The sequence below is a fragment of the Myxocyprinus asiaticus genome, chromosome 22 (genome assembly GCF_019703515.2).
Source record: "Myxocyprinus asiaticus isolate MX2 ecotype Aquarium Trade chromosome 22, UBuf_Myxa_2, whole genome shotgun sequence".
Taxonomy (NCBI): domain Eukaryota; kingdom Metazoa; phylum Chordata; class Actinopteri; order Cypriniformes; family Catostomidae; genus Myxocyprinus; species Myxocyprinus asiaticus.
Genome location: NC_059365.1, coordinates 6,754,988 through 6,769,430, shown reverse-complemented (window position 1 = coordinate 6,769,430; position 14,443 = coordinate 6,754,988). Strand labels below are relative to the sequence as shown.

General features: G+C 38.1%; 1 protein-coding gene across 3 annotated transcripts in view; it reads left to right on the top strand.

The window, feature by feature from the left end:
• The first annotated feature begins 2,804 nt into the window (after positions 1-2,804).
• The window catches only part of LOC127412834 (vascular endothelial growth factor receptor 3-like), an 85,566-nt gene continuing 73,927 nt past the window's right edge, over positions 2,805-14,443 (top strand). For 2 of the 3 annotated variants that reach the window (XM_051649491.1, XM_051649490.1), the window contains exons 1-6: positions 2,805-2,957; positions 4,404-4,720; positions 5,647-5,742; positions 5,834-6,067; positions 6,420-6,439; positions 9,080-9,186. In XM_051649491.1, coding sequence (XP_051505451.1) covers positions 4,448-4,720; positions 5,647-5,742; positions 5,834-6,067; positions 6,420-6,439; positions 9,080-9,186 — 730 coding nt within the window. In that variant the 5' untranslated portion in view covers positions 2,805-2,957; positions 4,404-4,447. Of the gene's footprint in view, positions 2,958-4,403; positions 4,721-5,010; positions 5,089-5,646; positions 5,743-5,833; positions 6,068-6,419; positions 6,440-9,079; positions 9,187-14,443 lie in introns of those variants that run through there. The other variant, XM_051649492.1, reaches the window with a different exon arrangement.

Below are 14,443 nucleotides of genomic sequence, written 5' to 3'. Positions count from 1 at the left end.
GCAAACCAACAGTTAGATCACATGTAAGCAACTGAACTTCAGGTGCACGAGTGGTTTTGCTCTATGCATGCATGCAGGGCGTGGGAGGAACCACTCTAGTGGAAGCATCTATCCATTCAATGTGACGATTTTGTAAATCAAATGAGAGATGATTGTCAATGCACTTGGACGTGTGAGATATTGTATGTTAGCTCAATTATGTGGCATGCATAGCAATTTTAGTATGGCATGACATTCATAATGAGCTCCGAACTATAACATTCTCCTCGAAGACAAAGTGTTGTTAATATCTCAAGACCTAACTATTATGACACTTTAAATGACTGAAACAGTCACATAAACGCCACAGTAAATAATGATTGGGATTTTCATAATTACGAGTATCACCAGAGCCTTTGCTATTGAAAGGAATGTGCACATACAAAATGGGCAAATGTTTCACCCTGTATCAGCCCTTGAAGCAGATTTCTGGGTGGATGAATCAGGTGCTTGTTTCTAGAGGTTCTGACCTGCTCACCGAGGTTTACCTTACTTGCACCTGAGACATTGTTAAACAGATATGCAACCAGAAGTCTGTTACAGCTGCATATGAAAGTGAGGTGCATTTTCTGATCTGAAATGTCATGGAGTGCCTGTGAGAGTTGAAGATCACCATTACAGGAGAGGTTACCCCTTTGCTTTCTAAAGTGCATGTAACAAAGCAAACATTTGCGGATATTGCAGATTTGGCCTATGCCAAATATTAATGTCAAGAATAAAGTTTTTATTTACACAACATTATAAATTGTACATTTAGTTTTTTACTCCAAAATTACACGTCCAACCATGATACTATTCTTAACTTTCTTCTGAGGCACTTAACACACACTAGCTATGAAGAAGTGTTTTCTCCACAAATTTAGGTTTTCTGCCTGGCTGATTAAACTCATGTTTATACATCTCACAGCTCACGTAGATCATTGGATAACAGGGCAGCCAGCATTATGCTCTTGTATCTGTAATCTGCAGTGGCATAGACATTTTTGAAATGTCTATTTTCATCCCACATACCCTCACTTTTCAAAACTGTTCCTATATGCCCCTTTGTCCATGGTATCTGAAGGTTAGTATGGGCTATTATAATCAATAGACACAAATACATATACAGGACTGTTTCAAATGTCATTCCTGCTGAAAAAACTTCTAAAATCCACCTTAAGATTGTATGCTGATTTTAGCTGGTTTAGACTGGTCTAGCTAGTCTTCCAGCCAAGCCAAGCAGCTGGTTTAAGATGATCTCCCAGCCTGGCCATGCTGCTGGTTGAACTGGTCAGCAAGATAGTCTCCAAGTCTGACCAAGTGCCCAAAACACCTCTAAAACCAGCAAACGGACCATCCGAACCAGGCTACAAGACCATCTACAACCAACAACCATCTTCCCAGATAGCACACGTACATCTCTGAGATGTCTGTTTTAAATCTTTTCATCTGGAAAGCATCACAATCTAATTAACATCTGCTAAACATCTTAAAAAGATCATATTTACAAACATTATAAATCATTAGCATCTCAGAGACATCTGCTGAATGTCTTATTGACATCTGAGACATAATTTTTGACATACATCTTATAGACGTATTGCAGATGAGCAAACAACCTAAAAAAAACAAGTCTTCTAGATGTAAACGCACACATCAAATAGACGTCTGGTTATATACATGTGCTACCAGGGAAACGTACATCTCTGTGATGTCTGTTTTAGATCTTTTCATCTGGAAGGCATCCCCTGATAGCACATGTACATCACCCAGACATCTATTTGATGTGTGTGTTTATTTCTTGAAGATGTATTTTTTTAAGTTGTTTGCTCATCTGCAATACGTCGATAAGATTTTGCCTCTCTGATGTCAATTAGACATTCAGCAGATGTCTGTGAGATGATTATGATTTAGAATGTTTGGTAAATCTGATCTTTTTAAAATGTTTAGGAGATGTTAATTACAATGTGATGCTTTTCAGAGGAAACACTCTTAAACAGACATCTTGGAGATGTACGTGTGCTATCTGGGTCATATTCTAATTAACATCTGCTAAACATCTTAAAAAGATCAGATTTACCAAACATTCTAAACCATAAACATCTCACAGACATCTGCTGAATGTCTAATTGACATCAGAGAGGAAAAGTCTTATAGATGTATTGCAGATGAGCAAACAATCTAAAAAATACATCTTCCAGACCCTGATAGCACACGTCTGACGTCTGGGTGATGTAGGTGTGCTATCGGGGACATGTACGTCTCAGAGATGTTTGTTTTAGATCTTTTCCTCTGGAAGGCATACCCTTCCACGTATTGCAGATCTAAATCTAGCCTAAGATTGTATGCTGATTTTAGCTGGTTTAGACTGGTCGAGCTAGTCTTCCAGCCTGGCCAAGTTGGTTTTAGCCAGTTTAGGCTGGTCTCCCAGCCTGGCCATGTGTTCAGATAGTCTCCGAGTCTGACCAGCTGAAACCAGCAAATAGACCATCCGGACCAGGCTACAAGAGCAGCTAAGTCCAACAAACCATCTTAGGCTGGTTAAGATTTAAAAAAAAAAAAAATTTGATCTCAGCATGGATCAAATTGTAAATTCTGTATATTTTTGTGCAAGAGCTTAGACTAGATTATCGCCTATTTATTCATTGTGTGGCAATGAAATTGGTTATGAATATGGAAATTGATATGAAAAAAGAAGAATGTTGATTATAATCAAAGTAAATGATGAGATTGCACTGTTTTGTGTCTCTTCATTCATATGTTTCTATTCCATCATCTGTTCATAGGGAACACAGTGTCCTGAACCAGTGATAAGAAAGTAAAGTGAAAGCACTTTTTCAAAGGACCATAGTGAACTTTGAGATTGAACTCACTGGGAATACAGGCGTTGTAAAAAATCTCTCTGGGACTTCACAGACAACCAAACCAAGTCATAGATGGTAAGTTTTATTTTTTATTATTGATTTAATACCAGCACATTTGGTTCATACGAGTATATTTATTTCCGTGCAATCAGCGTTTTGGTTTTTAGCCATGTAGCTAGCTCATAGCAGGCTTATGTTTATTAATTCATATTACATTCACACAGCCAGCGTAACAAAGACTGAAACTTCTTTCAGCTTAACAGTAGTTTCTACCTAAATACCCTAATTACTACTGTACAACTGTGGTAACTTGGTTGTCGCCTTAACTGTAATCCCAACACGTACCATATGGTATTACCATGTTTTTAAAAAAATATATATATATATATTTCACAAGGCACCGTGGTAATAGCATTTTTTTTTTTTTTTTTGGACATATACCATGCAAATATCATGGTTGTTACGAGGCTGAATCCAGCTTCTTATTCGCAGCTTCTTATTGACGCTATCCGGTCTACCTTAAAAGATGCGGAAAAGCGGCACGGCCCCTTTAAGACAAGCGCGAAAGCGAAGCTGGCAAACGCGGAAGCGTCGCGTCTTTTAAGGTAGACCGGATAGCGTCAATAAGAAGCTGCGAATAAGAAGCTGGATTCAGCCTCGTATGGTTGTTGCACATACACCGTGGTAGTACCATGGTATTCTTTTAAGCACCTCGAAGAACCATATAAATACCATGGTGCATGAATATTGTAATCATTTAGTGTGCTAACCTTTTCTTACCATCTCCAAATTACTTTTTTGTAAGGGTACTTTCTGCTGAAATACCATAGTCACTACAAAAACACTGTGGTATCTTGGTGTTAGCCACCACTGACATCAAAAGAAATAAAAAAATAAAATAAAAAAAATGGCAAAAAGACTGGAGAAGCTTCTTACACTGTTTGAGGGATAACTTGTTATAATTTATTATGATTTTACAGTTGTAACAGTAAATTTCGTAACTACCCAGAAAGCACACGTACTTCTCCGAGATGTCTGTTTTAGATATTTTCATCTGGAAAGCATCAAAATCTAATTTACATCTGCTAAACATCTTAAAAAGATTGGATTTACAAACATTCCAAAGCATAAACATCTCAAAGACATCTGCTTAATGTCTTATTGACATCCGAGACATACTTATTGACATACGTCTTATAGAAGTGTTGCAGATGAGCAAACAAAGTAAAAAATAAGTTTTCCAGATGTAAACACACATCAAATAGATGACTGGGTATTGTATGTGTGCTATCAGGGTATGGTATTTAAGTGGAACCTATTGTTATCATGGTTAAATTTTGTAAGAGGCTCTAACATTCAGTTTTTTTATTTTATATACAACAAACGCAAACAATAGCTAAGATTACAGTTTCATTCTGCAAATATTTAAAATAATAGTAATGAATTTATTACTGGGGATGGGTGTCAAAAATGTAAGGAGGTAATAAGGTGACTCCTTTATTTTCATTATTACATGAACAGCACCAAAAGTGGAAGTGAAATAAACCACAGTAGATCTGCTCGACATGGCATCCGGCAAGAGTAAGATGAGTCTCAGAGAAGATCTGACATGTGCCATCTGCTTTGAGCTCTTCAAAGATCCAGTGATGCTGGGCTGCATGCATCACTTCTGTAAGAGATGCATCACGTCTTACTGGAAGACTGTCAGGAGTCCTGTGTCCTGCCCTCAGTGCAGAAAAGAGTTTCCCAACAAACACTTTCAGACTAATTACTTAGTCACCTGTTTGGTGGAGAAAGTCAGGGCCAGCGCCACATCTGAATCTGTCAAGTTTGTCGAGGTGGGTTTTGATTCATTCTTAGGTACTGATATTATATAGGTTAATATTTGTGTTTAAAGCCAAGGTTTCACTTCTACGTTTACTTTCACCTTGTTTACTTGGCATTAACGCAATTAGACAACATAGTTCAAGTAAAAGAAAAAGAAAAAGAGAAGTACAAGAGTAATGGAAAAAATGGCATGAAATGATAAGTTCTGCTTTTCATGAAATGACTTTTTTTTATCCAATATGCTTTCCTCATGTTTTTGGGACATAAAGGTCTATAAAACCTCATAACTTTGTTGTTTCAGAAATCACAAGACCAAGTCAAGTCATGTGACTTGTGAATTTCCAGCAACCTCAAATAGACTTTGTGTCAGCTGATATTGGTCTGTTTGATTTTTGAAGTCTCCCCATGTGTTTTGTTTTGATAATTGAAAAATACACCCAAAAGCATTGCTACACCGAATTCTTTTAAAACGGATAGTTCTGACTTCTGACGCCAAATTCTGATTGGATGAGCCATTGTAAAATGTAGATTAACGCACACCTGTGACCGCATATTCTATATTAATGCGCCAAGTTGTTAGGCTAATGAACTGTATTACTCGGTGGACGAATTGTTTGTTTTGATTATTAATAAATATAACTGCATATTGATTATTGGATTCTTTTATCATTTTGCTGTCATTCTATAAAAGCAATAAGCCACTCGTGGCCTTGCATTACAGTGTTTAAGGGGTTTTATGCACTATAAAGGGATTTTAAACATGGTAAATTAGTGTAATGCACTAATGGCCTCACATGGCTTTATTTTATTCCACCTTATGCAACATTGTTTCACATTGGCATGAATTTTCACCACCTCCAGGCTTTATGAAACTATAATCATTAAAATGCTGTTTCAATTTTATGTAAAACTGTTATTGCCAATTGTTCTTTTCCAGAAACAATTAAAGGACTGCCTGGATTCGCAGCGCTGCATGAAAGACGCCTACATCACAATGATCCGTGAAGACAAAGAAAAGATGGAGAAAATAAGAGTAGGTCTATCTTTAAAGAAGAGACTGCTCACAGTGTATAATTTCCTGCAATCCAGAATCACATCCTTATCTCTCCCTTTCCTCCGAACAGAAAATGGGAGCTGATCTGCAGCAGCGAGTGAAGAGTGATTTCCAGGCTCTGCATCACTTCCTGCGGGTGGAGGAGGATGCCATGATGGAGGAGTTGAGGAGGGAACAGGAGGAACTGCTTCAGGGACTGGAGCGACATCTGGAGGCCCTACAGGTGGTCACGAGAGACGTGGAGCAGAACATCAACACATTACACCAGACTGCCAGCAACACAGACCAATCTGTACTTGTAGAGGTGATTATAATGACTGTTTGCACAGTTTCCATTTTTCATACTACTGCCTCATACCCATTCATCACAGAACTAATATTTGGAAAATTAATGTCATATTTACACAAGAAACTAGAGTGCTGGTTGTCAGTATGAGTTATTAGTGAAGTGTAGCTAAAGCCAGTGTCTGTCTTTTTTTTTTTTTGTTTTGGCACTAAATGCAGAACGGTAGAAAAATCGATTCTGCTCTGATTTGAGCATGTGCTGTTAATTATCAGACAGATGGTTTGCTTTTGCTGTGGTTCTACTGCTTGAGATGGCTTCTGTAATCGAGTTGGCAAAATAACATGTTCTATTCCATTTCCTCCCTCCACAGCTTCCAGAACTGAATTCCAGGTGAGTAGTAATAAAAAAAACACATTTTACCACAGTCTCGAATACTTAATCATGTTCTTAAAGCAGTGTTTCTCAATCCTTTCCTGGAGTACAACTAACGCGACACATTTTGGAAGTCTCCTACATTTTGGAAGGCTTCTTTATCTAAAGGCGCGGTCACATTTACCTTTGCATGGCGAAATTCCGTGTACAAAGAAGGCGTGGGCGGATGCCAAACGTGTGTGAAACCAGCGAAAAACTAATAGCCAAGCAGCCTCTTTTTAATGTTGCACTTTATACTCGAGGAGAATGAAGTTAAGAAGAAACTTGCTTCTAAATGATATCCTTTTCTATTGTGAATATTAAAGGCCCCTATAAACTTCATATGAACTGAAGAAAGAATGGGTGTGATGTCATTTAGAACAAAATCTGGCCAAAAAGAAAGTGTTTTTGAGTTTGTTACGGTGGTTCGTAATAGCTCGCCTGGGCAAACTGTAAGGTAAACTTCTTATCGGCTGCTAAACACCTTCTTGCTGCCATTGGTCCACATCATCGTTAGGTATGACCTGAAGCTCCACCTTCCTTGAGGCTGACAGCTAATCCCCGTTCAGTCAGTTAAGACATTTTGTTTTGTTTTAATTAGTCTACAAAAGGAATCAAATCTACTCAAATACTCTTAAGTGCCCATTCACTCTTTCATTTTATATATCTGCCCATAATAAGATGTGCCCCTCTTATCATCATTCTTTTGTCTGTATTCTTCCCAATAACACTCTTTTATACACCAATCTTTGCAGTTGTATTGGTGTCATCATAAATTACAATAACAGCGTATAATTGGCACATATTATGGCCGCGTATAGCGTGTTAGCGCATTAAGGCCCCAATACTTCCAAAGAAGTTCTTCTTCGTTCTCCATTTAGGGGTAAAAAGAAGTTCGATACAACTGCAGTTCCATCTGTGCAAGCATGGCCGTGTATAGCGTTTTCACGCATTAGCCTCATGGATTCAGGATGTAAACAAGACAAACTGAACATTTTCTACTGCATATTACTTTTAATTCATCACTGAGTGGTTAAAACAGCATCTTTTACTTATCTAGTGTGAATTTTACTTATAGAATGAGACATAAAGTCATTGATAACACATTTTGATGTCACATTAGTTCAGGTTTTACTGAGCATCCTCATATTTAAATGTACTTCTAAACACCTCCCACAGCGGTGTGGCGGGTGTCTGAATGTTTGCAAACAGTATACCGTTGCTTGTCTGTTTCAAACTTCTTTTTACCCATGGACGAAGAACAAATTCTCCAGATGTATATCGGGGCCTTAAGTAAAGCTGTGTACAAAGCGCCACCCACACAGAGGTCACTGCCTAATCAAGCAACTTCCTATTGGTCAATGTGGTGAACTCCACACAAAATCCGTGAGGGGAAATTCTTTGCCACTGGAAGTCCATCGCACGAAATTCGATCGCGTGGAGTTCCATTTAAATTACTGTATTTCCCAGCGAAATTTCCCCATGTGAAGGTAATTGTGACCATGCCTTTACACACCTGATTCTACTGATAAGCTATTTAGTAGAGTGCTGCATGATCTGAATTGAGTTTGTCAAATAAGGCAGACATCCAAAATGTGTAGGGCGTATTCCAAATGGCCTTCTGTGCCCTTCGAAGGGCACTGTGGAAAGGGGACGCCACTCGAAGGGTCGTTCCAAACAAAAGTAAGGAAATAAATCTTTTCATGAAGGACCCTTCCACAAGATTGTTAGCGAAGGGTAAATTCATACAGTTATGCCATGTTCCATTCAGAGTACCCACATCAAGCACTCTGCCCTTTAAAGTGAGTAGGGTATAGGGATGATCACTTTCATTGGAATTCGCCCATATTGTTAGTGGTATTCCAGGAAAGGATGTAGAAACACTGTCTTAAAGGAATAGTTCACCCAAAAATTATAATTCTCTCACCCTTATGCCGCCTTAAACTTGTATGACTTTCTTTCTTCTGCGAAACATGAAGATATTTTCATAGTTGTTTAATGTGTTTATATCCATACAATGCAAGTCCATGGGGTCCAAAATTTCCAGGCTCCAAAAAGAACATAAAGGCAGCATAAAGGTAACCCATACGACTCAAGTGGTTTAATCCATGTCTTCTGAAGAAATACAATTGGTTTAGGGTGAGAAAAAACAAAATGTGTAACTCTTTCACTATAAATCATTAAACCCATGGACTAGCATTGTATTGATATGAACACATTATATCTCCTTCATTTGTGTTCTGCAGTAGAAAGAAAGTCTTACGAGTTTGAGACGGCTTAAGGCCTAAAGGATGAGAGAATTATAATTTTTGGGTGAACTATTCTTTAAGGTACCTTGTACAAACCACTCTTAATCAAGTAATTTGTATTTGTATAGTGCTTTTCACTGGACAAATTGTTTCAAAGAAGCAACTTAACCAAAAATAGTGCCATAAAACCCACAGTGAGCAAACCATTGATGCTGCATACAAATTGTGGGTTTTGTTTGTGTTCCATGTCAAGAAAATATGATTCTCTTTCCCCTTGGCATTTGAAATATTTAGATTTATCTGCTCAAAACTTTGAATGTTTGCATATTTCATATTTAAACCCTGACCATGATGTTTCCATGACTTCCAGAACACCTCCAGAAGAGCTGAATATCAACCTGAATGCTTTCAGAAGCAAATACATCGCTCCTCTGCAGTACACTATGTGGCGAAAGATGTTTCAACATTTGAATCCAGGTAATTTGTCCATTAAATCTACTGTACTAATCCACTAAACACTATATACAGTATGTATTTTGTGTTGACTAGATTATCTTTAAAGAGATAGTTCACCCAAAAATGAAAAGTGTCATAATTTACTCACCATCATGTCGTACCAAACCTTATGACCTTCCCTCTTATGCTGAAAACAAAAGGAAAAATTTTAATAAATATTCAGGGATGTGCTTTTTCCAGATTAATCTGGAATTCCGTTTTTTCCAACCTAAAAATTGTGACCCACGTGACTTCTTTATAAGTTTCTCTGTAAGCATTCTCTGTAAGCACTTTTCACCCAAAGTAGAGTCATTAAACCTTTCCTTGGATGGAGCCACTGCTGTGTCATGCACATACTTTAGAGTTGAGAACGCGCATAGGCTATTGATTTTCACAGTCAGCACTTTATTTAAGTAAGTCAGTTTTATTTTAATTAATCCAGAGAAATAAAAGTTTATAAATGGATGGATGTAAAACGGGTTTGAACCGTTGCCACAGTCTTTTCAATTTCAGCGTTCCGGACATGATATTTGCAGTGAAAGCATGAAATTTAACTTAACATATAAAGTGCTCAGTGCCAGTATATCAAACCATTTGTATGTATAATCATAAACCCCTGCATACAGAGTCCAGACAATAGAAAATGTTAGACAAGTTTTTGTCAGTTTAGATCGGGAAATTAACTTGGGTTACGGACGTGATAAAAATGGACATGAGTTTTTGGTAGGCTACACAATCTGTAAAAACTCTGTGACTTGAAATGCACAATCCAGAAATAATAATAGCCACAGAATGTAGAAGGGTTGGCACTCCTCAGAACATTTAATATTTGATTTTTATTCATTATCATTTTCACATTAATGTGGAAAAACCGGTGTGACAGTTGTAAAAGCGGCATTTACGGTACATGTAGAAGGAAAACCATTCAAACGCTTTGAAACCTACAGACTTTGACCTCTAAGACATTGGTATATCCATCAAGGCAGCATTATGGATTGAGTTAAGATTTAAATCGTGATATGGCCTTGTACGATTACTAAACGGCAAAATGTTGTGTTTTTTTGGATTTTTCCCCTTTTTCACCCAATTTGGAATGCCCAATTCCCAGTGCGCTTTTAAGTCCTCGTGGTCACGTAGTGATTCACCTCAACCAGGTGGCGGAGGATGAATCCCAGTTGCCTCCGAGTCTGAGACCATCAACCCGTGCATCTTATCACATGGCTTGTTGAGCCATAGCATGTGTTGAGACATAGCATGTGTGGAGGCTTCACGCCATCACCGCGGCATCCGCGTTCAACTCACCACACACCCCACCGAGAATGAACCACATTATAGCGACCACGAGGAGGTTACCCCATGTGACTCTACCCTCCCTAGCAACCGGGCCAATTTGGTTGCTTAGGAGACCTGGCTGGAGTCACTCAGCACGCCCTGGGATTCGAACTAGCGAACTCGCAAACTCCAGGGGTGGTGGTAGGCAGTGTCTTTTACCAATGAGCTACCCAGGCCCCTGCAAAATGCTGCGTTTTTAAACAGTCCGCATACTGCATTGCGATGCGTGAGCTAGCAGCACCCTCTAACGGCTGTGTGCGGAACACACCGAACAGTGCATCAATATGAGTTGATCCAACGTTTATCATGTTACAATTCAAACCACAAAGCTTGTCAAAGTGGTCCATTGCCAAATATTGGCTATATTTCAGAACTTCTACACTCTACTCTGAACTACAGTATTGCTTTTAATTTGAGTAATTAATAAAAAATTTAACACAATATTACTAAACAGTCTTGAGGTAAGTATTCTCCATTGTAACAGATGATGTTTTTGTCATAGTCACAGTACACCAACCTCATGAATAGCCCCCCTGAAGCAGCAATGGGTGCTTGAAGTGATTTGTTCAAGGACATTGTGTGGACTCATGTTAAACCAGGATTATGATGTCAGTGTTAGCAGGCTTCAACCTCATTTTTGTTTAAATTGAAATATAGTGTTACACCCTTATTAGAAAATTAATGTTCTCCTGGTTTCAGTGTTTTCCACTGCCATACTTGACTGTTAGCCATGAGTTTTACAATTACAGTTTAGTTTGGAGTCATAACGGTTTTATATTGCACTTACAGTTATATTTTGGATTCAGAATTTAATTTAAACATGAAAATAAACTAAGATTTTGGAAAAATGTAAAACAAAGCAATGGTATGACATAAAAATGAATAAAAATATTTAAGATTCTGCAGTTTACTAAGTCACCAATCGAGTAAGCAAATTTGTGACACTGGCCATGCTCTTAAAAATTAACAAAATTCTCTCATCATTTACTCATCCTCATGCCATCCCAGATGTGTATGACTTGCTTTCTTCTGCAGAACACAAACAAAATTTTGAGAAGAATATCTCTGCAGGTCTATACAATGCAAGTGAATGGTGACCAGAACTTTGAAGCTTCAAAAAGCACATAAAGGCAGCATATAAGTAATCCATAAGACACCAGTGGTTTAATCCGTCTTCTGAAGCGATCAGTCCAACAGTCGATCAGTCCAACAGTCCAAAATATAACTCTTTTTCACTGATTTCAAGCACTGCCTAGCGCCATCTAGCAGACTGCGCATGCGTCAAACACTAGGAAGTGTAATCAAGCTTGAAATCATGATCGTGCCTAGAGACTACACTGGCAAGATGTACAGTGTAAAAAGACATGGATTAAACCACTGGAGTCATATTGATTACTTTTATGCTGCCTTAATGTGCTTTTTGGAGCTTCAACGTTTTGATCACCATTCAGTTGCATTGTATGGACCTACAGAGCTGAGATATTCTTCTAAAAACCTTTGTTTGTGTTCAGCAGAAGAAAGAAAGTCATACACATCTGGGATGGCATGAGGATGAGTTAATGAAGAGAGAATTACAATTTTTGTATGAACTATAACTTTTATTCCTTGGTACAAAGGGTCTGGGCCTGTATTCACAAAAAATCTGAAGACTAAAAGTAGCTCCTAACATGGAAATTTAGGAGCAATTCTTAAAAATTAGGGGTGTGTCATCCTAATTTTAGGACTCGTAAAACTTTCATCTAGGAGTAATTCATGAAGCATATTTACACTAAAAGTAGCTCCTAAACCAATGACAGCTTAGAAGTCCTACTGAGGTCTTACAGTATAACTCCCTAAAGAGTGACTCACAAACGATCCAAAGCACGACTGCTGTCGTCAATCCACATAAAAAACAATATATTAGAATATTATTATGACATTGTCCATTCAAAAAGGTATCGCCTGAATCACAACTGAGTCGATGTATTTTAATAATATAATACTATAAATATTATAAATATTATAATGTTGACATTGACCTTTAAAAAAGATATCCCCTGAATCGTGAGGATGTTTTCTTTATTGTAAACTTCGTTAGAGAAGCAGTTACCTCTCCCACAAACTGAAACTAAAACAACCCAATTACACTTGATTGTTTTAAAGCATAGTTCATGATACATTTATTTACAGCCCCAGCACCACTGATATTTGACGAGGACACGGCTCACCCCAGCTTACAACTTTCCAGGAACAAAACCCAAGTGGTTGAGAGTGACAAAATTACCCTCTACCTGTGCGATTCAAAGCGCTTCCTCCAATGCGTCAACATTCTCACAACCGAGGGCTTCCAATCAGGCAGCCATTACTGGGAGGTGGATGTGAGCAACAGTCCGAAGTGGGATCTGGGCGTCGCTCTGGAATCAGTGAATCGACAGGCCCGTGTCAAGCTGTGCCCTGAGAATGGATACTGGACCCTTCGGCTGCGGAATGGCAACCAGTACTCTGCCGGCACTCAGCCATGGAGGCCACTGTCGGTGATGACCTCGCCAAGCAGGATCGGAATTTTCCTGGATTATGAGGAACAGGCCGTGTCATTTTATAATGCAGATAACATGGCACTGCTGTATTCCTTTTCCAGTGGGCCGAGAGGTAAAGCATTCCCGTTTTTCAGCACATGCCTTAGAGAACACGGTCAGAAAGCCCAAGCCATTCGTATACTCCACTTCCCTTTTGAGTTTTAAAACTGTGCCTGCAGAAACAGTAACTTGTGCCATGTTCAATGGTCTGTAGGCTTTAATGAGCCACTGATTTTTAGAGGTTGTCTGCGTTTTAAAGTGATTATCAGCTTTCATTTATTAGAGCCATGTATCTCTCATGACACTAATCAATCATTTTAAGGCGAATTTATTTTACATTGTGTACTTGATGCATGCTGACATCAAACAAACGAAAAAGACCACAGGCAGTTCTTCAATAATGTTTGTGCCAAATGTCTGTAGATGCCCAAAGATCTGATTTTACAAGGGTAATTTATATTGATTGATGACAGAATTACCGTTGTGACATGATCCACAGCTACGTTTATCTTGGGGGATAACAATCTAGGCTTAAAGGGATTGTTTACCCAAAGTTGAAGATTCTGTCATCATTTACTCACCCTCATGTTGTTCCAAACCTGTAGGCCTATTTCTTTCTTAATTATGTGGAACATTCACTCAGTGTATGGAAAAAGATGCAATGAAAGTGAATGGTGACTGAGGCTGTGAATCTCTCCTTTAGTATTAAAAGGAAGAAAGTCAGTTTGTAACAAAAGGGTAAGTAAATGATGTCAGAATTAAATTTTTGGGTGAACTATCCCTTTAACGTTAATATTTTGTCCCTTCTACTGTTCAGTTCTTTGTTAAGTTCTACTTAATTTAATTTTGGCAGTACAGTCAAATTTACACAAATAAACCTGTTCATTTTATTTTTTAAATAGAATTATGGATTTAAATATTTTCTATCTCTCTAATCAGAGTGTTTTAAAAATGCTAAAGAAAGTGTAAATGAAGAATTTATGTTTTCAATCACTAAATTGTAACATTCTATGATATGTAAATTGCACTATATTCTTTACATTGCTGCCTTTATAGATGTACAGAAAATCATTATAGATATTACATGGAATCCAATTAAAATACTTTGATCATGTTTTCCAAGTGGTTGTCCAATCATTTTCCCTTTTGTAAACTAAGCATGCCACTCATTCCTTCTGCATCAGTAGTTAATGCTGTTTTTCTGTAGTCACTAAATGTAAGCGTTCACTAGTTTGTCCATCGTTGTGTCAAGGCTTCAGTGACAGGACAGGAAGGTGTTTAGTTTTGATTTATGTCTAACTCTTCCTTCCTCTGTAATGGACAAAAACAAGCAGCCTTTTCTGTCACATGGT